This window comes from Pipistrellus hanaki (assembly GCF_964339955.1).
Source record: "Pipistrellus hanaki genome assembly, chromosome: 4".
NCBI classification, from domain to species: domain Eukaryota; kingdom Metazoa; phylum Chordata; class Mammalia; order Chiroptera; family Vespertilionidae; genus Pipistrellus; species Pipistrellus hanaki.
This window is the reverse complement of record NC_140506.1, coordinates 967,960-991,515: the sequence shown is the minus strand read 5'-3', so window position 1 is coordinate 991,515 and position 23,556 is coordinate 967,960. Positions and strand designations below refer to the sequence as shown.

General features: G+C 58.0%; 1 protein-coding gene across 1 annotated transcript; it reads right to left on the bottom strand.

The window, feature by feature from the left end:
- Positions 1-13,537: 13,537 nt before the first annotated feature.
- LOC311621061 (melanoma-associated antigen B1-like) lies at positions 13,538-14,539 on the bottom strand (the record flags this gene model as incomplete). The annotated part of the gene is made up of 1 exon (XM_084880836.1): positions 13,538-14,539. One exon carries the CDS (start codon positions 14,537-14,539, stop codon positions 13,538-13,540), a length of 1,002 nt encoding a protein of 333 aa, XP_084736962.1.
- Positions 14,540-23,556: the final 9,017 nt, after the last annotated feature.

Genomic DNA, 23,556 nt, shown 5'->3' with positions numbered 1-23,556 from the left:
CGGAGCCTCGGCGTGCTGCTGGCTGTTTTTCCTGTTCAGCGAGCAGGGCTTCAGGCTGCGGAATGTGAGGCATGTCAGGGGCGGGGCAGGGGCAGGGGCGGTGCGGCCGTCCACGGGGACCTGGGGGGAGGGGGGGCTGTGCTGCTCTGGGCCTGGGCTCCCACAGCTCCACAGTCCACGCGCCCAGCCATCACACGCCACTCGGCGTGGCCGTGCCTCAGCCACAGGGTTCTCACGGCCTCCCGCTGTCTCCCGCTCAGCGACACCCAGAATGGAGGGAGGCCCGTGCAGCCCACCCAGTGAGAGGGCCCGCGGCCGTGGGGGGGCAGCTGCTCCTCACGCCCACCCGCCAGGCGGGTGGAGTCGGGCCGTCGGAGCCCCCAGGGAAGGCCAGGGTCACTCCTATGCCCGCGGGGCGTCCGCGGGCTTCTCGGCCACTGTGACGGAGGAGGCTGCCCCCCCAGACCCTCCCCCCGCAGCCCCGCGGCAGACACAGTGCGGGGACACCGTGGAAGTGGGCCCCTCCTCAGAGCACCCTCCTCCGCTCCTGTCGGCCGGAGGCCCGGCATTGCCGGCTCCGTGAGGCGGTGTGAGGGCTGTGGGGTCGGAAAGCGTCAGCCAAGCCTCGCTCTGGACTCCCTGACCCCGAGGCAGCTGCCCGCCCCGATGCAGGCCGGGTCCCGGCACAGGTGAGGCCGGCACTGGCTCTGATCAGGCCTCCCAGCCCGTGTGTGTGTGTGTGTGTGTGTGTGTGTGTGTGTGTGTGTTTGTGTGTGTGTGTTTGTGTGTGTGTGTGTATGTGTGTGTATGTGTGTGTGTTTGTGTGTGTGTGTTTGTGTATGTGTGTATATGTGTGTGTGTTTGTATGTGTATGTGTGTGTGTGTTTGTGTGTGTGTGTTTGTGTGTGTGTGTGTATGTGTGTGATAATAAGCCCAATGGAGCACTTTAGTTACTGGAAAAATAACCCGTCTCAAAGACATGGCGTTCTAACTGGGCTGCACTTAGATTCGGGATCTTGAGGCCGGTGTATCACTAGGGGGCGCCATTGGGTTTTCAGAAAAGCCCTGCCAGCCCCTTTTCACGGCCCTTTGGCACCAGACCTCGTCCAACAAGTTCCAGGAAGCAAGGGAGAATTGGGTCTCCCTCCTAGGAGAACCAGCACGCAGCTTTGGGTCTCCCTCCTAGAAGAAACCCTAATCCAATCTCCGGAACCCCAGCTGAGACCCACCAACACCCAGTGGGCAAGCCCTCCGTTCAGCACAGGATCCCTCTCCTCGACGAAGCTGCCCAGCCCAACGCCATGGGAAGGGAGCCCCGTGTGTGTCTGTAGGAGAGACAGCGCCTTAAGATCCACGTCCCAGCCCTGACCGGTTTGGCTCAGTGGATAGAGCCGCATTGGCCTGTGGACTGAAGGGTCCCAGGTTCGATTCCGGTCAAGGGCACATCCCCAGTAGGGGGTGTGCAGGAGGCAGCTGGTCGATGTTTCTCATCAATGTTTCTAGCTCTCTATCCCTATCCCTTCTTCTCTGTGAAAAATCAAATAAATATATATATATATATATATATAAAAGATTAAGGTCCCAATGTGAAGTGAGAAAATTAGTGGGAACAAACCACATCACAGGAAACACCTGACATCGGACCCGGGCTGCCCGGTTCCGTGGGGAGAGCTTTGCTCTGCGTGGGGGTCTGAAGACTCCAGAGGAAAGACAATCGGGTACGTGCCCCCAGCCTCTGCATCAGGGTGTGTTTCTCTCATGCGGTCCACTCTCAGGGGGGTCCTAGTATGTAGGAAGGCTGGAAGCGTGGAACCAGCAGGCCCAGCGCCCACGTGTGGCTTTTTTTTCTTTTTAATCAGGAAGGATAGCTCGGCTGGGAGGCTCCAGTGAGGAGCAAGAGTCCCAGCCCCACACCAGCCCCCCAGCCCAGGAATTCAGAGCTGGGAAGAGAAGTTCCTGTAACTTCATGCTGTAAAAACCAGCAGGAGTTGTGGCTGCTGGAGACTCAGGCAGTTCCTCTTAAAGGGCCGGCACACAGACTTACTCAGACTGGGCTCCAGCGCTGGGGCAGCAGCAATAGGGTAATCCAGGGACATGCGGGGGGAACTGGACTGTCTGGCATGGGCAGGAACTCAGGGGAGGCTTTCTCCTAGACAAGGATGCTCGCAGGAATCATTATTCCAATGCTGAGACCTCCCTTGTTGCAGAGCTGACTGTCAGCCATGTCTGAGTTCCCCTCAGCTTGGCTCACACTGTTTGCTTCACCCTGGTGAGTCCCTGAGACCTCACCCCATCCAATTTGCAAGTTGTTTACAGTGGCTTTTCTATATGACTAGCCTGTCCTGGCTCAGGCTTCAGACTTGCACAGTGGACAGCTAGAGGCCACATTAGACTACAACTCTACACATTCATGAGCGACACACTCAAGGGGCTGACTCAGTGAGCACCAAAGCCCCACTGAAGCAAGTCCTGCTCCATAAGGGTCCCCCCTGCACAGCTCTCCCACTGTAGTCCCAGCTGGTCCTTACAGCCAATTGGCCCGGAGGTCAGTTCCTCCCAGTGACACAACAGCGGTCAAGGCTCAACTGCAAGACTGTGCACACAGCCCACACAGGGGTGCACCTATAGGGGCCAGGTCAAGTGACAGGGGAGGCTGAGTCACTGGGCCCAACAGGACACCTACTATATAAGGCCACCCTCCCAATTCCGGGAGACATAGCAGCCCTACCTAACACATAGAAACAAACACGGGGGGGGGGGGGGGGGCAGCCAAAATGCAGAGACAAAGAAACATGTCACAAACAAAAGGGCAGAAGAAGTCTCCAGAAAAAAAAGAGAAAAAAAAACAAAAAAAAACCAAACACACACACACTAAATTAAATGGGAACAAACAGACTACTAGATACAGGGTTCAAAACAAAGATTATATGGTTGCTCAGGGATCTTAATGAGAGCTTCAAGGGACTTAGTGAGACTTTCAAGGACCTTAGTGAGAATTTCAAGGAAATTAGTGAGGACATCGATGACATAAAAAAGGACTGGTCAGGGATTAAGCATACACTAACTGAAATAAAGAATAATTTAGAAGGATTCAACAGTAGAGAAGAGGATTCCAAGAATCAAATCAATGACTTAGAATTTGAGGAAGCAAAAAAATACCCAATCCAAAGAGCAAAAAGAAAAAAAAGAATCCAATAATATGAGGATAATGTTAGTAGCCTCTGGGACACCTTCAAGAGTACCAACATTTGCACTATGGGGGTTCCAGAAGGAGATGAGAGGGAGGAGAAATTTAAAACCTATTTGAATAGTGACAGAAAACTTCCCCCACCTCATGAAAGAAATAGATTTACAAGTCCAGGAAGCATAGAGAGTCCCAAACAAGAGGAATCCAAAGAGGCCCAAACCAAGACTCATCATAATTGAAATGCCAAGGGCCAAAGACAAAAAGAGAATATTAAAAGCAGCAAGAGAAAAGCAGTTAGTTACCTACCTACAAGGGAGCACCCATACAACTGTCAGCTGATTTCTCATCAGAAGCTTTGCAGGCCAGAAGGGAGTGGTGAGAAATATTCAAAGTGACCAATAGCAAGAGCCTACAACCAAGATTTCTCTACCCAGCAAAGCTCTCATTTAGTCTAAATGTAAACAACTAGTCAAAGGTTTAAGAAACGCATATGCTAATTGAACAAGTACACGTTCAGCCACCACCCTGTGTCACAGTGGGATACGGAGGGAACATTGAGTGAGGTTGGGCTGGAGCCATGTTATAAACAAAGCTTTGATCTCTGGGCTTGGAAATTTGTGCTTCACTTGATTTCCACTGGAAAACCGCTGCCTAATTTTTAGCAGGAAAGTGGAATAACTGTTTCAAAGAGGAATTTCAAGGAAATTAGTGAGAATATCAATGACATGAAAAAGGACTAGTCAGGAATTAAATACTGGAAGGAGGTTAGTCTGGCAATGGAGTAGAGAACGGATGGAGAAGTTGGGGGAGAGGAAAGCAGTGGATAACTTTCGAAGCTACAGCTATAATATTTTAGGTAGGAGTTCGTGAAGGCCGGGGGAGATTTGGGTAGAACCTCAAAATAGGCACAGGAGGGAGGAGGCACAATAAAACGTAGGTGAATCAGTACAAATAAAACACCACACCCTGATGGAAAAAACCACTCACGGTGCCCAAGTCACCCTGAAAGCTCCAGAGCTGAGTGAGGGGAAAGAGTGAGGTGTGAATGCCACCAGCCTTAAAGCTGCGCCCCCTGCCCAGCCACAGTGTGGAAACGTGGGTCTCATACACGGGACCCCACACCCACACACGTAGCCAAAGCCTGGTGATGAGTGGTGAGTCAGGGCACTGGAGGGTGAGCTATCGAAGTGAGAATGCGTCATGCTGGGACGGGACCGGGCTTTGTGACACTGCCTCACGCACCGCCCTCCTCTCTCGTTATGTCGACAGAACCTCCAAAATCCAGGAGGACCAAAGGGTCAGGGCAGGGTCCAGACCAGCTTCTTTCTGGCTCCCACGGTTCTCAGACCCAGAGCTTTCGACGCCAAAACCTCACCTCAACTCTGTCTTCAAGAACTGGCATCTCAACCTTTGTTCACTGTTCTCTCCCTCATCCTGTCCTCTCCCCCTGCCTCCCACCCCCCCAATTCACAGCTGATCTCTGTTCTCTCCTGCGTTTATTCTGGATGCCCAGATAACACCTGATGCAGCTGCCGCCCACGCCCCACCTCTGAGATCACCTGCCACAGATCCTGGCCCTCGGCCCACTCAGCGGCACCCTCCCACTGCCCTCTGCCCGGATTCCTCCTGTGCCTCAGACACTGCTCAGCCCCACTCAGTGTCCTGGGTGGGACCAGGATCAAACACCCCGAGGGGCAGCCCTCAGCCACGGAGGGTGTGTGCCGTTCGCACATCTCCTTGGAGGTCTCAGCTGGAGGCCGTGGCAAAGCAGTGGCCCTGCCTCTACGCCGACCCTATTGGCTTTCCTCCCTGCCCGTCAGACTTGCTGCTCTGCCTGTCCCGCCTTCCCGGAATCACTCCCCACACAGCCTGCCTGCGCTCTGGTCCTTGTCTCTGGTCTGCCTTGGGGGAACCCAGCAGAGATGTTATCTAGTCCATCTGTCAACAAACCATGGTGATTAGATCGCCCTTTTCAGATGACACATGGCGCCATCTCTAGGGAAAGAAAAAAGAAAGAGAGAGAGGGAGGGAGGGAGGGAGGGAGGGAGGGAGAGAGAGAGAGAGAGAGAGAGAGAGAAGAAAGAGAGAGAGAGAGAGAGAGAGAGAGAGAGAGAGAGAGAGAGAGAGAGAGAAAGAAAGAAAGAAAGAAAGAAAGAAAGAAAGAAAGAAAGAAAGAAAGAAAGAAAAAAGAAAGAAGGGAGGGAGGGAGGGAGGGAGGAAGAAGGAAGGAAGGAAGGAAGGAAGGGAGGGAGGGAGGGAGGGAGGGAGGAGGGAGGAAGGAAGGAAAGAAAGAAAGAAAGAAAGAAGAAAGAAAGAAAGAAAGAAAGAAAGAAAGAAAGAAAGAAAGAAAGAAAGAAAGAAAGGAGCCCTCAGAACGAAGGGGTGATGGAGAGATGGCGCCTGGGGCGCGGCTGGAGACCACAGAGGGGACACGGAGGACATGACACCTGCCCGAGTCCCAGGACCACCGCCCCTGGCCCATGCTGACAGGCTTTCCCCACGTGAAGAGGACACGCCCGCCTCTGCTCCCGGTGAGAACCACGATGGAGCGACGCCGGCCTGGCTGCTCTGTTCAGCAGAGAAAGAGAAACTCCGTGAGCACCGTGAGGTCAGTCTGAGCTGCAGATGTGAGTGTGGTCCAGGCTGATGGAGGCAGAACCGGCCCCGCGAGCCACAGCCCCGAGGACCCAGTGGCCCAGCAGCACCCAAGGCAGCCCTGCACTCAGTCTCAGCGGAAGACGTCTCAGAGCCCAAACCCCTCGCACTCCTGGAGAGACACGGGCGTCGGATGTGGAGATAAAGTACGATGACGCCCTGAGCAGGACAAAGGCGCAGCCACGGCCGGGGTGGCCGGGGTGGCCGGGGTGGCCGGGGTGGGCCGGTGTGTGGGCCGGGGTGGGCCGGGGTGGGCCAGGTGGGCCGGTGTGTGGGCCGGGGTGTGGGCCGGGGTGGGCCGGTGTGTGGGCCGGGGTGTGGGCCGGGGTGGGCCGGGGTGGCCGGGGTGGGCCGGTGTGTGGGCCGGGGTGTGGGCCGGGGTGGGCCGGGGTGGCCGGGGTGGGCCGGTGTGTGGGCCGGTGTGTGGGCCGGGGTGTGGGCCAGGGTGGGCCAGGGTGGGCCGGTGTGTGGGCCGGGGTGTGGGCCGGGGTGTGGGCCGGGTGGGCCGGGGTGGGCCGGGATGGGCCGGGGTCGCTCCTCTCTGCACACTCACACCCCCCACGGTCCCTCAGGTCTCACCGCCTCCGTGGGCCCTGTCAGACCGTTAACAGAGGGCGCGGTACGCGCTCACTGAGCAGGGGCCGCAGCACAGACCGGGCCAGGCCCGCGGAGGGAGCCGCGCCTCCTGTGTCACCGGGAGCCTTCCTGGTGCGTGCCTACGTCCACGAGCAAAACTAACCAAAGCCCCTCCGCGTGGGTCTCCCCTCTCCCCGTCAACAAACACAACGCGTGAGTGACCCGCGCGGCTTGTCACAGCTCCTGCTGCTGTGGAACGAGGAGCGGGGTGGCGGGGAGCAGGCTGGACAGTAAGCCAGGAGCCCGCTCTGTGGTGAGAGGAAGGCCGGGTGCAGGGGAGGGCGGGGGTGGGCCCTGATGGGCCGTTTCTGAGACGTGGGCTGCTCTTGGGAGAGGGCGGGAGCCCTGGGAGGCCTGGGGGGCGGGGGTGCACGTGTCCCGGGCGGTGAGGGGACGGCGGGGTCAGGAGAAGCAGAGGGGCCGGTGCCACGACCCAGACAGGAGGCAGGAGCGAGGCGAGAAGCGACCAGCTGCCGATACGCCAACAAGCTCCTGAGGGGCCGGCTGGGAGTGTTTGGGAGAAAGAAGTCAGGGCGTCGCCAGCACGGGGAGGGAAAGCGTGGAACGGCCCCACCTGACACGGGCGGGCGGCCCGGAGCAGGGGAAGGGTGTCGGTGACGGACATCTCAGCCCCACACTGGCCGCCGGGGGCCCTGGGCTGGAAGGACTTCCCCGGGCTCCCTGCTGTGGGCGCACTGCTGGGGCGGGAGTGGGGGGATGTGGCAGGTGCCGGCTGAGACTTGAGAGTGGGCGGTGGGCCCAGAGCCGGCGCCCAGGCAGGGGGCTCAGGTCGCTGGCAGGGCCGCACTGGCCTAGTGGCCCGAACACAGCAGCATCTCCGAAAAGCATGCTCCTGATGGCTGCAACCACCCCTCTTCCTTCACTGCCTCCAGACCGCCCCGGCCCCGTGTACAGACCGCCCCCGTGTACAGACCGCCCCGGCCCCGTGTACAGACCGCCCCACTCCCGTGTTCAGACCGCCCCGCTCCCGGGAAAGGCCCCGTGTACGGACCGCCCCGGACCCGTGTACAGACCGCCCCGCCCCCGTGTACGGACCGCCCCGGCCCCGTGTACAGACCGCCCCGGCCCCGTGTACAGACCGCCCCGGCCCCGTGTACAGACCGCCCCCGTGTACAGACCGCCCCGCCCCCGTGTACAGACCGCCCCGGCCCCGTGTACAGACCGCCCCACCCCCGTGTTCAGACCGCCCCGCTCCCGGGAAAGGCCCCGTGTACGGACCGCCCCGGGCCGTGTACAGACCGCCCCGCCCCCGGGAAAGGCCCCTGTGCGGAGTGAGGCGTGTGTGTCCCGCTCGCGGGGAGAGGGTGAGGTCAGGAGATCTGGAACCCGTCGCTGGTCCGGGCGGGCGGGCGGGTGTGAGCTCTGCAGGTGAGGCTGCCCGTCCTGGGGAAGCAGTCTGGGCTGGAAGCACACGTTTGCTGCCGAGGGCGGCATCCTTCCGGACAAAGCCGCAGTGGCTGCGAGGGCCAAGGGCAGGCAGCCACGATGGTGCTGCTGGGCCCGGGCTCAGGCCTCGCAGCCATGGCGGCCAGCAGTAGCAGCAGCAGTGGGGTGGTGGGGTGGTGGGGTGATGGGTGGTGGGGTGATGGGTGGTGGGGTGGGGGGGTGGTGGGTGGTGGGGTGGGGCGGTGGGGGGGTGATAGGTGGTGGGGTGGTGGGGCGGTGGGGCGGTGGGGGGGTGGGGGGTGGGGCGGTGGGGGGGTGGGGGGGTGGGGCGGGGGGGCGGGGGGGCGGTGGGGGGGTAGGGGGTGGGGCGGTGGGGGGGTGGGGGGGTGGGGCGGGGGGGCGGTGGGGGGGTGGGGGGTGGGGGCGGGGGGGCGGGGGGCGGTGGGGGGGTGGGGGGGTGATAGGTGGTGGGGTGGTGGGGCGGTGGGGCGGTGGGGTGATGGGGCGGTGGGGTGATGGGGGGGTGGGGGGGCGGTGGGGCGGTGGGGGGGTGATGGGGGGGTGGGGGGGCGGTGGGGCGGTGGGGGGGTGGGGGGTGGGGGGGCGGTGGGGCGGTGGGGCGGTGGGGGGGTGGGGGGGGCGGTGGGGCGGTGTGGGGGGTGGGGGGTGGGGGGTGGGGCGGGTGGGGGGGTGGGGCGGTGGGGGTTGGGGGGCGGTGGGGGGTGGGGGGCGGTGGGGCGGTGGGGCGGTGGGGCGGTGGTGTGGTGATGGGGTGGTGGGGTGGTGGGGTGATGGGGTGGTGGGGTGAGCACGCAGGCACCACGGACACGCTTTCAGGCTGGCGCCCTCTGCAGCTGGAATCGTTAGGAGCAGAGGGAGGCGCTGCCAGTGCTCTCGTCCCCGCGGGAATGAAGCCCTGCCGGCAGGAGGTGTCCTGCTGCAGAGACCTTTCCAGAAACCTCCGGGGCGAACGTCCACTTCCTCCGCTATTTCCAGCCTCCCTGCAGAGAGCCCCTTCCGCGGCCCTGCGCGCCGCCTCGCGAGGGAGATGCTCTGATGGATTAGGTTGTTTTCGTGGCTGACCGAGACATCACGTCACTTCCTGATTGTATTGATATGTGTTTCTATTATTTGCTTATTTGTGCCTCCAGGAACAATTCTTTTTTGTTGTTTTACTATAAACAGCAGTGCAAGGCCTCTGTGTTAAATCATAACTATTTACCCTGCAGTTCACGCACCTCTGTCCCCCGGGACGCCAGTGACGTGAGCTTACAGGAACATCAGGGTATTTCTCACCAACAGTTTCCTGTTATTGATAGGCTTTTGTTTGGTTGCGATCTTTTTTTTCTGCTCATTCAGTTTCTCAGGGGAAAAATAAACAGGCACGTGACAATGATCACAGGCCCGGCTGTCATCTGGGGACCTCAGACGTGTTTTCCTCAGGCCGCGCTCCGCGCCGCCAGGGATTGTGGAGGCAGACAATTGGTTATCACTCATCTGTTTCTCGTTTTTCCCACGTGCTTCAGAGAGCTACCCCGGGGGATGCGTGCTACATTGTGTAGAGGAAATTCCAGTCTCGGAAGAGCCTGTACTAAAATAGAAAAGGAGTCTTATCGATGAGAAATGATTGATCTCTGAGCTCTGAAACTCGGGAATCCAAAGTTTGATTTTCATCTGCCGAATAACAAAGTCTAATCAATACAGATGAGAACTCTCACGAGCAGAAGTGTTCATGCTAATTAAAGTAGAAAACTGTATTAATTACTGACTTGAGACTTTACAAAACTTGGAAAGATATGACACGTACCCAAGTTTTCCCTTGGTATAGTTACTTGAATACACATATAATTTCAGTGTATTAACTGAAATAGGAGAATCCTTATCCTCAAAGCATTCAGGAACATAGATCCTCCTTTCTATGAGAATCCTTATCCTCAAAGCATTCAGGAACACAGATCCTCTTTTCTATCTCAATACGCACACTAAGCACGGGCTGAAGATTGCCATCAGCAGATGGGACCTGTACAATGGTTAATGCCACATGCGGCTGTTTAAATTTAAATCAGTTGGAATTTAACAACCGTAAAAATTCCGTTTCTCTGTCTCCGGCCACATCCCAAGTTCTCAACAGCCACATGTAGCTAGACAGATTATTGAACATTCCATCATTACACTTCTCTTGGGCAACCGTCTAAGAGGAGATTCAACTTGCATTCAAATCCAGGAGAAAGTTAATGCCTTTCGAGATGAACATTTACTAATACAAACTGCAGCCAAATTTTCCTTCGGTTTGAAAACTTCCCACTTTGTTTTCCCTACAATGAAAAGATCTTCTTAACCCCACACCCCACCCCGTCTACATTTCCCTGGCCCTCCGGTTCGGGCAGTTCAGAAGCGAGGTGATGGAGGGCATGGCCTGGTAACCCTGGGAAATGAGTGTGAGTATGAGAAGACTCTGAAGCAATCCTGTCGGGGCAGCAGGGCTCACAGTGGCCAGCTGACAGCGTGCCTCCTTGCAGCTGTTTCTTCCTCCTGCTTTACAAGGGGGCTGGAGTGCAGGGTTAGGTGGGCACCAAAGCAGGTAAACACAGAAAGGTCGGTTGTTTGAAAATCCCCTTTATGACCTCGCTAAACCCTTCGCTAGTCTCAGAATTTATTTATTTTTATTATTTTTAGTCTCAATTTATTACTTCTCTCCCACGCCAGACTCCTCCAGCCTGCCGTTGCTTTAAATATGGGGAAAACTGGGGACAAGTGTCCAGCTCAGATTTTGAGCCCTGGATCTGTCACACTTATCCTGAGCCCATGACCTCGGACAAGCCACTTCCTTCTGAGCAGTAGCTTCTCACTCCTAACAAAGCGAGGGATGCTCCTGAGAACGCCTGCTCCTAAGGCCGCTGGGAAGCCGCCACGGGACGGATGGCAGCACCGTGTGAGCGGTGAAACACAACTGCAGGCGGCTGCCATCACTAGCTGTTCTACATGACGCCCGAGTGTGGCTCCCAAGACACAGCACCCGGAGCCGCGGGAAGGAGACACCGAATCGCCGCCTCCTTCCACGCACAGGAAGCTCACGGAAAACCTGTTAGCTCAGGGCCCTACGGTGGCATTCTTACCTTGTTTTAGAGATGGGAGAATCCTGGCCAGTCAGGGCCACTGAACATGGTACACTGTAATCTAATCTATAGAACCCAATCATTTAGCTCATCTAATCTGGGTGTTGTTTTCAAAACCCTTACAAGTCATATAAATGTGAGCATGACAAAATAACAGCGCAATGAGAGAGAACCAACATATATACCTCACACACTGCTGCTGGTCCTATTTTTCTAAGCGAAGAGAAAAATAAGTTTTGTTCTGTGGTTTTTGTCCCTCGTCGTCTCAGATTTGATACTAGGAAGGATTTCCTTGTTGACGACAGAATGATTTTTAAGTTCATGAAACGGAATTCTTGCCAGGACTCCACCAGCTGTCCGAGGCAGAGCATGGGACAGACCTCCGGCCCGGCGTCCAGCAAGGCCCTGCTGTTTCTCCCCACCGCCCGGGGGTTCCCATGGTCAGGGTGCGGGCAAAGCTCGGAAACCCTCTTGGGCCAACTTCCTGTTGGACCCCTGAGAGGGCCTTGCTCTGCAGGTCCCCCAATTCCCGTTTCCCAGTGGAAAATGCACCACTGGCAGCCATTAACCTTGCTGTCCCTCACTGTCTTCATCTCAAATCGCCCACCTGACAGGGGCTATTGGGAAGACCACACACATGGTCCCCATCTAGCATGCCAGCACAGTGCTTGGCACACGACTGAGATGCAATCAACACAAGCTGATCTTCTCCTCTCCCACCTATTTGCAGCCAATCCCATTTAATAAGCATTTGCAGTCAATTCCATTTAATAAGCGAGCACTGGGTGGGAAGCAATTAAACCAATGGTCTCTGTTCTTCAGCTGTTTGCACTCCAAGAGAGGAGCTAAAACAAGCACTCAATTACAACACAAGGAAAATATGCTCAGTGCGAGAGGGTAAGGAGCAGCCCTCTCAGGAAGCAAGGAGGAGAAATGACGCAGGCGGCAGAGATTTCTGAGCTTTCATGAAGGCGGCGGCATTGGCTCTAGCTTTTAAAGGATCTGAGAGCCACTGTGCAGATGAGGGAGAAGGGCATTCTAGTGGACAAGGCTTGGAGGCAACGGGGAGGGTTTTAGGGAAGGTGGGTAGCAGGGCTGTGCGTGAAGGGATGGGAGAGGTCAGACTGGAAGAGCATGGACAAGACTGTAAGGACTTGAATGCCATGCCGAGTTTAGGCCGTGCCTCTCATGTCATGGCACACACAGAAAATGCCATGTTTGTGAGCAGACTGCAGTGGATGGGTGGGGTTGATGCCTGGAGACCATATCCTGGAGCTCCCCAAGGCCACGGGGACCAATAGCTCGGCACATCCACGGTTCATTTGTGGCACCGCTGGGTCCCATGGTACATGGGCAGGAAGGGGGTGGGGGACCTTTGCTCTAAGGCAGGGGTCTTCAAACTACGGCCCGCGGGCCACATGCGGCCCACAGAGGAGTCTGATCCGGCCCGCCAGGTTTTTTGGGCAGTGAGCGCAGCCGAGGTGTTACAGTAGGAATTAGTAGTTCATATAGTCCGGCCCTCCAGCTCTCTGAGGGACCGTGATCTGGCCCCCACTTTAAAAAGTTTGAGGACCCCTGCTCTAAGGCATGAGGCATAGGGAGGCTTTCTGAACTGGGATACCACAACTTCCTGTTAAATGGTCACCATTCCAAGCCATAAGCCCCTGAAGTCCAGAAAGTGGTGAATGTCTGCAGGGAAAAGAAATCATTATACATTGCACTTCTGTTTAGCTTTCATATTTGGAAAGCTAATGGTTTAAATAAGGGTGCCTGACTTAATCATACAAGTACCATTTATATCCAGCTTCTTGATGGGAAGCAGACATTAAAACATGTTCACGTCTCAATGGCCTAAGTCAACACCTCTGCCTGCCTTCCGGAATAGGTTACAGAAATAAAGTTGGTCGTTGTTTTTCCTAACTCAAATCTGACTGCTTATGATTGGTTCTTTGGCTGTAAGATATATTTTCAATTTTCCTTTAAGGAAACTTGAAATGTATACACAAAACTGAAAACTATAAAAAGAAAACACCTTGAATCTAGCCTAGAATATTCAACCTTTGCTTTCTTTCTTTAAAACACACACACACACACACACACACACACAAAAACAAAAAGAAAAACCTGATTCTGTGTCTGGCTAGGCTGTTCAAAATTTTTTAGAATTCGCACGAATATCAGTCATCTTACCTTTAAGACAGGCCCGGCATACTCAGACCCAATGAGTAGGAAAGGAAAAGAGAGCTGGACCCCCGGATTAAACAGGCAGTTATGCTTTATTTTTGTCTACAGGCTATCTTGAACAAAGATAATGAGAAAGCAAATCAAAATAGCTTAACTCAGAAAGATAAACAACGCAAGTGCTGAAATCTCCATCTCTAGTCAGTCTGTCACGCTAAGGGGAGGGAGCTAAAGTCCTAACTTGGGTGACGCCATTCTTCCTTCTTTAAGGCTAACAACAGACGGGAACAGTGTAGTAACGGGCCTTCCCGCAGGAACAGCGCGGCCCCCGCCATGCACACGCACACCGTCCTCCTCACTCGGGTGGGGCCCCCTGGCGCCCGCCGCGGGCCTTGCAAGACATGCCCCGGGCCATGGAGAGCGCGGCGGCCGAGAGCGCCATGGCGCGCCGGGCGCGGGCGCGGGCGGGCGAGAGGGCCGGGCCGCGGCCGCGCTCGCGCTCCTCCTTGAGCGCCTCCTCGTAGTGGGGCACGAAGGCGGCGGGCACCGTGTCGTTGAGCTTGGCCAGGAACTCCAGCACCTTCATCTTGCTGGTCTCGGCGCGCGCGCGCGGGCCCCACAGGAACTCGAAGCGCGGCGGCTCGCTGCGCGGCACCTGCCGGTACACCAGGTACTGCTCCTGCACCAGGTCCTGCGTGATGAGCTGGCGCGGCTCGCCGAAGATGAAGTCGCTCTTGCCGTCGTAGATGCCCATGGTGCTGAGGAAGGCCCAGATCTCCTCCTCCGAGGCGCAGTTGCCGTTGAGGAAGATGACGCTCAGCAGCGGCATGAGGATGCCCTTCTTGGGGAAGCGCCAGCCGCCGTCGCCCGCGTCGTCCTGCCGGTCCACCAGCAGGTAGGCGCTGCCGTGCGGCTTGGCCTCCTGCAGCTCCAGGCCGAAGAAGAGCTGCATGCGCTCCTGCGCGCGCGCCAGGATGTCGGGGAAGTCCTTGCGGTAGCGCTTGTGCACGATCTTGAGCATGTCGCCGCGGCGGATGGGCTCCTTCATCTTGTACTGGTACAGCAGGTACTCCACCAGCACCGCGGCCTTCTGCGCCAGCAGGTCGGGGCCCGCGCCCTCGGCCGCCGCGCCGGCCCACGGGTACGCCCTGCTCTTCGGGGCCTGGCCTCTGGCCCGCGCGGGCCCCGCGGCGCCGGCCGGGGGCGCCTGGGGCGGCGGGCCCCCCGGCACGGACAGGCAGCCCGCGGGCGGCCCCTCGGCCCCCATGGCGGCCTGGACGCCCCGGGCTCGGGCCTCGTTGCGGGCGCGCTGGCGCCTCTCCCGCGCGCGAAGCTTACTCTTCCGACCGCGAGGCATGGCGGGCGGCCTCGGGGCAGCGGCGGGCGTGGGCCGCGGACAGGACCGGGCCGGGCCGGGCCGGGTAGGCCGGGCGGCGGCGCCTTCGGTACAGTTACTGGGCCGGGGCTCGCGGTTCGCTCTCGGGGTCCTCACCTCAGCGTCAGGCCGGTCCTGCGGAGCCGCCGCCCTCGCCGCACCTGCCGCCCTCACCACCGGACGCCGGAGCTGCTGCGCATGCGCCCGGAACCTGCCGCCCTCACCTCCGGAGGCGGGCAACTGCTGCGCATGCGCCCGGATCCTGCCGCCCTCACCTCCGGAGGCGGGCAACTGCTGCGCATGCGCCCGGAACCTGCCGCCCTCACCTCCGGAGGCGGGCAACTGCTGCGCATGCGCCCGGAACCTGCCGCCCTCACCTCCGGAGGCGGGCAACTGCTGCGCATGCGCCCGGATCCTGCCGCCCTCACCTCCGGAGGCGGGCAACTGCTGCGCATGCGCCCGGAACCTGCCGCCCTCACCTCCGGAGGCGGGCAACTGCTGCACATGCGCCAGGAACGGTCCTCCTCCGCTCCCGAGCGGAAGTCGGAAGTCCAAGCGGAAGTGGGTGGGTCCTCCACAGTTCTTATGCAATCATGAAGGTCAAAGGTCACGTTCCGCGCCCTTAAAGCGCTCGGAAAAGCATTAATACGAGTTGCCGCGTTATTTAAAATAGTACTCTAATACACAGGAATAAAAATACAAAGATACACAGTATGTGTGCGCAGGTGCCTATGTGCGTAAGTAGCTGTGTGCCGCGCCGCGGGCTCAGGAGGGGGAGCTGGGTCTCCGCCCGGCCCTGTGTCGTGGATTCCAGCCTCGAATCCAGGGTCTTTGTGCCGCTCCCGCAGGAAGCCTGTTGGGACGTTTAGCAGCTGCACGCCCCGAGGGTGTCACATGTACATGCAAATGTTTATGTACAAAAAGATATGAATGTGTGTGTGCACACACACATATACATACACATAAGATTATATATGGAATTTGTTATACTTCCTTTTTAAGTGTATTTCTTTTTATATATTTTTTATTGCTTTATTATAGAGTGGAAGGTAGAGAGATAGTTAGAAACATCAATGAGAGAGAAAATTAGACCAGCTGCCTCCTGCACTCCCCCCACTGGGGATGTGCCCACAACCAAGGTACATGCCCTTGACCGGAATCGAACCTGGGACCTTCCAGTCCGCAGGCCGAGGCTCTATCCACTGAGCCAAACCGGTTTCGGCTTAAGTGTATTTCTTATTGTTAACAGTATCCTAGACCCCCCTTCCCCCCCTCCCCCCGCACCCCAGGCCGCACCGTGTGTGTGTGTGTGTGTGTGTGTGTGTGTGTGTGTGTGCTGGGCTTCACGCATGTGCAGACAAGTCTCCGTGATGCATGAAACTTCTGCTGGTGAAACTGGATTGCAGAGGCACTTTCTTTTTTTTTTTTAATTCTCTTACTTAAGGACAAGTTATTGTCTTTTTTTATTTTTTTAAATGTATTTTACTGATTTTTACAGACAGGAAGGGAGAGGGATAGAGAGTTAGAAACATCGATGAGAGAGAAATATGGACCAGCTGCCTCTTGCACACCCCCTACTGGGGATGTGCCCGCAACCAAGATGCATGCCCTTGACCGGAATGGAACCCGGGACCCTTCAGTCTGCAGACCGACACTCTGTTCACTGAGCCAAACCGGTTAGAGCTACAGAGGTACTTACGTTCTCACTTTAAAGTTTTAAATGGCCCTAAAGTAGGTAACAGGCCAGTATTCCTTAACATGTTTGCTTTAGGTATTTTTTCATTCCTTTCATTCCTTTTACATCCTTTTGATTCAGAGCATAAAAGCAGATAGGTTCTGGCTTTCTGTCATCCAATGTCATAGCCTCCAGTTTTTTAATCATGGGGGGGAGGGAACCCATTTATATTTATTAATCTTACTAATATATTTGAATTTATTTCTTCCACTATTTAAAAAAAAAAATTTGTTCTCATAAATTCAACAGAAGTCAGAAACAACTTTTAAAAGAATGCTACATTTCTTTTATTCATTCTCTTTTTTTTTCTCAGTGGGTTTTGGAGTTATTGGCTATATTTTTTATTTTTTATGGTTACTCTCAGGAATTCATGTTTTTAAAACTAATTGAATTTTCTTACCAAGTCTGGCGTTTTCTGCCCCCTTCTGAACCAAAGATCTGCACATGTTTTAACTACTCTTTCAAGGTTACCTCCTATTGTGATAGCGCCAACATTAACTTTTTAAAAACACATGTACACTCACTGATCATTTTCATGTCTATTTTTTTTCCACTTTTAAGGTATTATATGTGTACATATCTTACCATTGATTGCCCCTTCATGTCTATTTTTAATCAAATTTACCAACTAAAAAAAATCTATTTCTGTGCTCATCATTGTCTTTAATCCCATGTATTGTATGGGGGGTTCATTTCCTTTCAATTGCAGTAAATACAATATCACTGCAGACCTGTGGCTGGTCTGTCAGAAAAGGCCATTATTGTGCCCTCCTCCTTGAATGGGAGTTTACCTGAACATAAGCATTCTTGTTGGCAGCCCATTCCCTGCAACACGGATCATCTTAGTTGTGCCCCGCCGGCACAGCCCCAGGGCACCTTATGTGCCACGCCGGCACGGCCAAGGGTGACCCTGAGCGGGGGCGGTGAAAGGCTCAGAGCAGACAGACCAGAGAATGAGAGCTGGGTCTTGGTGAGACGCTGCTTCCCTCCCTGAGACAGCGAAAGTGCCCACAGGCCGTGTCTTTATTTTACAGCCGATGCCACGAGGCAAAGGAAGGGCGTGATCAAGATGTTTCAGCCCCACTCAGCTACATGCACCTGGCCAAGCTCTGTTTACCTGCAGCCTGGTGAATGGGATGGGTAAGGCACTCTGGGAAACTGAGGGGCAGAAGCGGAAGAGTGGGGACCAGCTGTGATGGTAGCCAGTGTCACCAGGCTCTGTGAACTATGAGAGGAGGCCCGGCCCTGGCTGGAGGTGCCTGTGGGACCCGGGAGCGCAGGGCCAGGCGGCGCACACCAGCGGGAGGGCTGTGTCTGTCCGCGGGCCCTCGGCATCCTCCTGCCCGCAGAGCCGCCCTCGATCCCAGCGGCTTCCGCTTCGCTTTTTTCCTGCCGATGAACGAGCTCCCGGCCCGGCTCTAATGAGCCGCCTCTGGAATTTCCTTTGAGGTTATTTTTTCCCTCAAATTCAAGACACTCCATTTCACTTCCTCCTGGGTTTTTCCCCCAGAAATAGCTTTGTCTTTTTTTAGTTTATCCAGATTCAGTCACAGGCCCGCACGCTGGCCCCATGGAGCCTGGGTGACGGGCAGCTGGGGGACCAGGAGTCCCTCCCAGCTGGGGAGTCGCCTACCGGCTCCCCATCCAGGCAGAGGGGTCCCCAAAAGGACACCAACTCGGGGCAGTGAAGCCGAAACCCGCAGCCATGGCAGCCCCTCTGGCTACAGTTTGGGGACAAACCTGTAGGGAGCCCCATGTGCCCCCAGCCGGGTGCTCGTCAGGACTAGATTCCCCGGGAAGCCAACTGGAGATGGAGATGAGCTCAGGGGGTTCGCTGGGGAGGCGCCTGGGGCAGCCCCTGTGGAAGGGAGGGGAGGGGAGAGAGGTGGGGAGGAGAAGGGGTCAGGGCAGGGGTCTTCAAACTACGGCCTGCGGGCCACATGCGGCCCGCAGAGGAGTCTGATCCTGCCCGCCAGGTTTTTTGGGCAGTGAGCGCAGCCGAGGTGTTACAGTAGGAATTAGTAGTTCATATAGTCCGGCCCTCCAGCTCTCTGAGGGACCGTGATCTGGCCCCCACTTTAAAAAGTTTGAGGACCCCTGGGTCAGGGGGAGGGGAGGGGGCAGGATCAGACAAGAAAGAGAAGCTGAGTTCGGGAGCTGGGCAGCACTGTCCCAGAAGGCCTGTGGGTCCCCACATGGTGAGTCTGTGGGCACAGGCGACCCCCTGGGAGCCGGTCTCTGGCGGAGGCAGCCTGACAGGCCAGGACCTTTGCCCGCTGAGAGCCTCAGCCTGGGCCGGCGGGCCTCCTTCCTGCAGGGCCTCTGGGCAGCATGCAGGGGCTCCCCGGCCGGCCACCTGCCTGACCCCCTCCCCGGGGCTCTGGGCGGCCTCCAGCACCCTGCATCCTGTCGGGGCTCTGCCATCAGCAGGCTCCTCACCGCCCCCCCCCCCCCCACCCAGGACGTCTCTGCAGATGGGCAGTGCCTGGGGTCAGACTCTGTCCCTGACCATGAGGAGAGCAGAAGACAATGGGCAGACCTGCCATGCTCCCCGCTTCCTCCTGGGCACAGCCTGGGGTCAGGGCCCTGGAGGCGGTGACCTCCCCCTGTGGGGAGGGCGGGGAGCTGCAGGTGGCAGGAGGGTGGGTGAGCTGCAGGTGGCAGGAGGGCGGGGAGCTGCAGGTGGCAGGAGGGTGGGTGAGCTGCAGGTGGCAGGAGGGCGGGGAGCTGCAGGTGGCAGGAGGGTGGGTGAGCTGCAGGTGGCAGGAGGGTGGGTGAGCTGCAGGTAGCAGGAGGGCGGGGAGCTGCAGGTGGCAGGAGGGCGGGGAGCTGCAGGTGGCTGACTAAACCCTCCGCCACCGCAGCAACAGCCAGGCCCCGCCTCAGGCCCAGCCGCCCTCTGGGGGTGTGAGCCCCGCCTCCGGACGGGCAGGCGGGCGGGCGGCAGGGCAGTTTCCACACCTGCACAGCGAGGTGGACCCCGAGTCTCATGTCCGCCAGGGTGCTCCCATCACTAATAACAGGATCATCACTAAGCAGAGAAGCCAGCTGCGGAGGGAGAGTGGCTCAGGCATGAAGATTCGAACGAGCCCGGCTGGTGTTGCTCAGTGGTTGAGCATCGGCCTATGAACCAGGAGGTCAGGGTTCGATTCCCGGTCAGGGTACAGGCCTGGATTGCAGGCTCCATCCCCATGTGGGGCGCACAGAAGGCAGCTGATCCATGATTCTCCCTTTCCCTTCCTTTCTGAAATCAATAAAAAATATATATATTTTTTAAAGATGAGAAGCAAAGTTACAGGATCACCGGCCACAGCGGGAAGAGGAGAGTCTCTGCCCAGATGCCTCCCACCTCCCAGGGCCAGGCCCACCGGGGGAGATTGTTATACCCTCGGCTCAGCCACAGCGGCTTCTCTTTTAACCTAAGCCCCTTTGATTGGCTTCAGTCCTGAGCCTCGCCGGCACGGCCACGGGTGAGCCTGAGGGGGCGGTGAAGGATGGAGAAAAGACAGACGAGAAGAAAGCTGGGGCTGGGTGGGAATCTGCCCTCTCTGATGGAGAGACAGCGCCACGGCCTGCAAGCCGTGTCTTCATAGCCAGATCCCAGGAGGCAAAGGAAGGGCGTGGTCACAAAGTTCTCTCGGGTTTTGAATCCATTCAATTACGTGCACCTGACCCAGCTTTGTTTACTGGCCGCACCTCCTGCAGCTCATATCACTCAGCCACGTGGGGCCACAGGTTCAGGCCATAAGGTCAAGCTCACAACCACAGCCTCTGGCTGTAACTGTGCTGGGACCTGCACGTGGCTTTGCCACGAGAGGAGCTGCCCTCTCATCAGCCCCAGGCTTGAACCTGTCCCAACACGGTAGCCGCTCTCCACACTGTCCCTTGTCCGCAAGCAACCTTAGCGAGAGTCTGGAGTCCGCCCAGCCCTGTGCCAGCCAGATGGAGGCACAGCCCATACAGCTGCAGCCCCTGCCCAGGCATCACGGCCACCAGTGCCCACAGCCCCTGCCCGGGCATCACAGCCACGCGTGCTGTCTGTCTTATTTCTGCAAGGTCAGCCCCGCAGCAAAGGCCGCTGGGAGGGCCGGGGCCAGCGCCCCCCCCCCCCAGGTGTGGGACAGCCAGTTATGCCACCGGGTCGCCCAGGCCCGGGCACGTGCAGGGCAGGGGTCCCCGGGCTCCCCGGAGCAGCGGTGCTCGCCTTTGTGGGGGCAGGAGCGGGATTGCCCTGCGAATCCAGGGTTTCTGAGAGCGAGTTCTATTCTTAGAAAACCTTGGCCAGGGCCCAGGCCTGTCACATTGTTTGTGTGGAATGAGGATGTGCCCTGCTTTTTCAGAATAACAAGCCCATGTTTTCGAGTCATTGGGGGGAGGAGGGCTTTTCCCACAGCCCAGGAGCGGGAGTCACTTCTTCACACCCAGGGAGGGCCACTCCAAAGGCACAGATAGAACGCGCGCCCAGAGGGAACCCCAAAGCCACAGGCCTTGTGCCCAGTGAACAGGGGTCTGAGAAGACCCGCCCGGAGCACTCACACCCGCCCCTCCACGCCGCCCTCCGCCTCTCCTGCCTCAGCACTGAGCAAGGCCGAGCTCTGTGGCTGGAAACACTCAAATACACTAACAGGCGCCCTCTCGGGCATTCCTCTGAAGACGGAATGTTAATCTTGCTTGAATAGGAATAAAGAGATAAACATAGGTCCATGGTCGGCATATGGCGGCTCTCCAGCCACAGGCGGCTCTTTGGCCCCCTGAGTGTGGCTCTTCCACAAAACACCATGGCCTGGGCGAGTCTATGTTAAAGAAGTGGTGTTAGAAGAAGTTTAAGTTTAAAAAATGTGGCTCTCCAAAGAAATGTCCATCGTTGTGCTGTTGATATTTGGCTCTGTGGACTGATGAGTTTGCCGACCACTGGCCTAGCCTAGGTCATCATTTCTTCTGGAGGCGTAATTGGCATACTGCATTTGTGTCAGGTGTACACTATAATGATTCAATATGTGTGTGTGTGTGTTTGCAAAGCAGCCACCGCAGTATGTCTGGTCACATTAGCCACGGAACAGTGAAAAGGGTCCTTTCTGACAGGCAGAGCCGTTGGAGACCAGACCCAGACTTAAATGTGACGTATTTAGTTCACTGGTCACCACGCTGCACCGACTCAGCAGGAGCTGCTCCTACACGGCCGGAGCCTGTGCCTCTGACTGCCTTCCCGCTGTCCGCCTTCCCGCTGTCCGCCTTCACGTCTGCGGTCGTGGGCACCCATGGGTTCAGGCTGGTGTCCATCCCACGGCTGTCTGGGCTCTTGGTGTATTTTTTCTTTTTAAATATATTTTTATTGATCTCGGAGAGGAAGGGAGAGGGAGAGATAGAGACATCCATGATGAGACAGAATCACGGATCGGCTGCCTCCTCCTCGGGGATCGAGCCCACAACCCGGGCCTGTGCCCTGCCCGGGAATCGAACCCTGGCCTCCTGGTTTATAGATCGACGCTCAGCCCCTGAGTCCACGCCGGCCGGTAAACACACGCACCCTCGCACCCCTCACTGTGCCCCCGGGGACCTGCTGGCTGCCTCAGACAGCGGTGAACTCGCCCCAAAGAGACCTGCTGGCCCTCCTGCCTCCTGTTCGCTCGGGCTTTGCTCCTGCCTACATCCATCGCCGTGCCCTCCGCGGCCACAGGGCGGGAGATGGCCCGCGGGGACGGTGTTGGCACAGCCACAGGGCGGGAGACGCCCGCGGGGACGGTGTTGGCACAGCCACAGGGCAGGGGACGGTGTTGGCACAGCCACAGGGCGGGAGACAGGCCCGTGGGAACGGTGTCAGCACAGCCACAGGGCGGGAGACAGGCCGGGGGACGGTGTTGGCACAGCCACAGGGCGGGAGACGCCTGCGGGGACGGTGTTGGCACAGCCACAGGGCGGGTACAGCCCGCGGGGACGGTGTTGGCACAGCCACAGGGCGGGTACAGCCCGCGGGGACGGTGTCGGCACGGCCACAGGGCGGGTACAGCCCGCGGGGACGGTGTTGGCACAGCCACAGGGCGGGTACAGCCCGCGGGGACGGTGTTGGCACAGCCACAGGGCGGGAGACGCCCGCGGGGACGGTGTTGGCACAGCCACAGGGCAGGAGATGCCCGCGGGGACGGTGTCAGCACAGCCGCAGGGCGGGTACAGCCCGCAGGGACGGTGTTGGCACAGCCACAGGGCGGGAGACAGGCCCAGGGGACGGTGTTGGCACGGGCGGGCCGGCCCGGACCCCAGGTGCCGAGCACTCAGTACTAGAAAGTGTCTGACCCTGGGCGTCTCGGTTGTTTTCCAGCCGGCCCCGGTGCCAAGGCCGCCGCTTCCGGACCGCATTCCCGGGCTTCCTGGGGAGGTGGGAACGGCGGCCTCCATGAGGAAGAAAGGTATGCGGCCGGGGAAGCTCAGAGGAAGCACCGAGGCCCAGAATAAAAGGCACTAAAAATAGCGGGAGTGCCCGTCTGCGCCCGTCTGCGCCCCGGCCCTCCCGGCCGAGCTCAGGGCCACCGCAGGTCTCAGTGCTCACCGTGTGTCCCTGAGAACGGCCACCCCTGGGGGCTCTGGGGGTCCATCACCCACCACGCCCGCCCTCTCCGGCAGCCCCCGCCTCATCCGGAGCCCTGGGCGCTCCCCGTGCTCCCCATTCATTGTTAAAGAACACGTTCATGCTCCCATGGCTCAGTGTGACGGACACGTGAGATACCAGAACATGGAGTGGCTCCTGTGGTCACACCTGTGTCTGCCATCGCCGGAAGGCTTCAGATCTGCCCCTCAGACTCCGTGACAACACAAATGTCCAACACGGAACATGAGACACGGCCCCACAGCTCTGCACGGGCCACTGCCCACGTGGCCCAGAGGGCGCGTGAGCAACACGCCGAGTCACCACCAGTGGGCGTCGTGGGAGTGCACCAGGCTCCACCAACACCGGCTCGAGGGTCCTGCCGGGACCGGAGGCCGGGAAAGTGTCTTCCCACCGGGGAGCTCTGCGGTGAGCACGGAGCCGCCCACGGGGTCAGAGCCACTGGGCTTAGGGTGACATCCTGACTGCACCGCGCCCCGGCCGCAGGGTCCTCTCCCTCATCAGCCGGATCTTTAAGCCGACGACCCTTTCCCTCCAGAGAAACGGTGATGATGGAGTTTGCGAGAATGAACCTCGTGCTGGGAGCTGCCGGCGTGAAGGCCGCTCTGACGCTGGTTAATGATCACTTCCAAGCTGTGCGTGCCTGTCTTCCCGAGACACAAC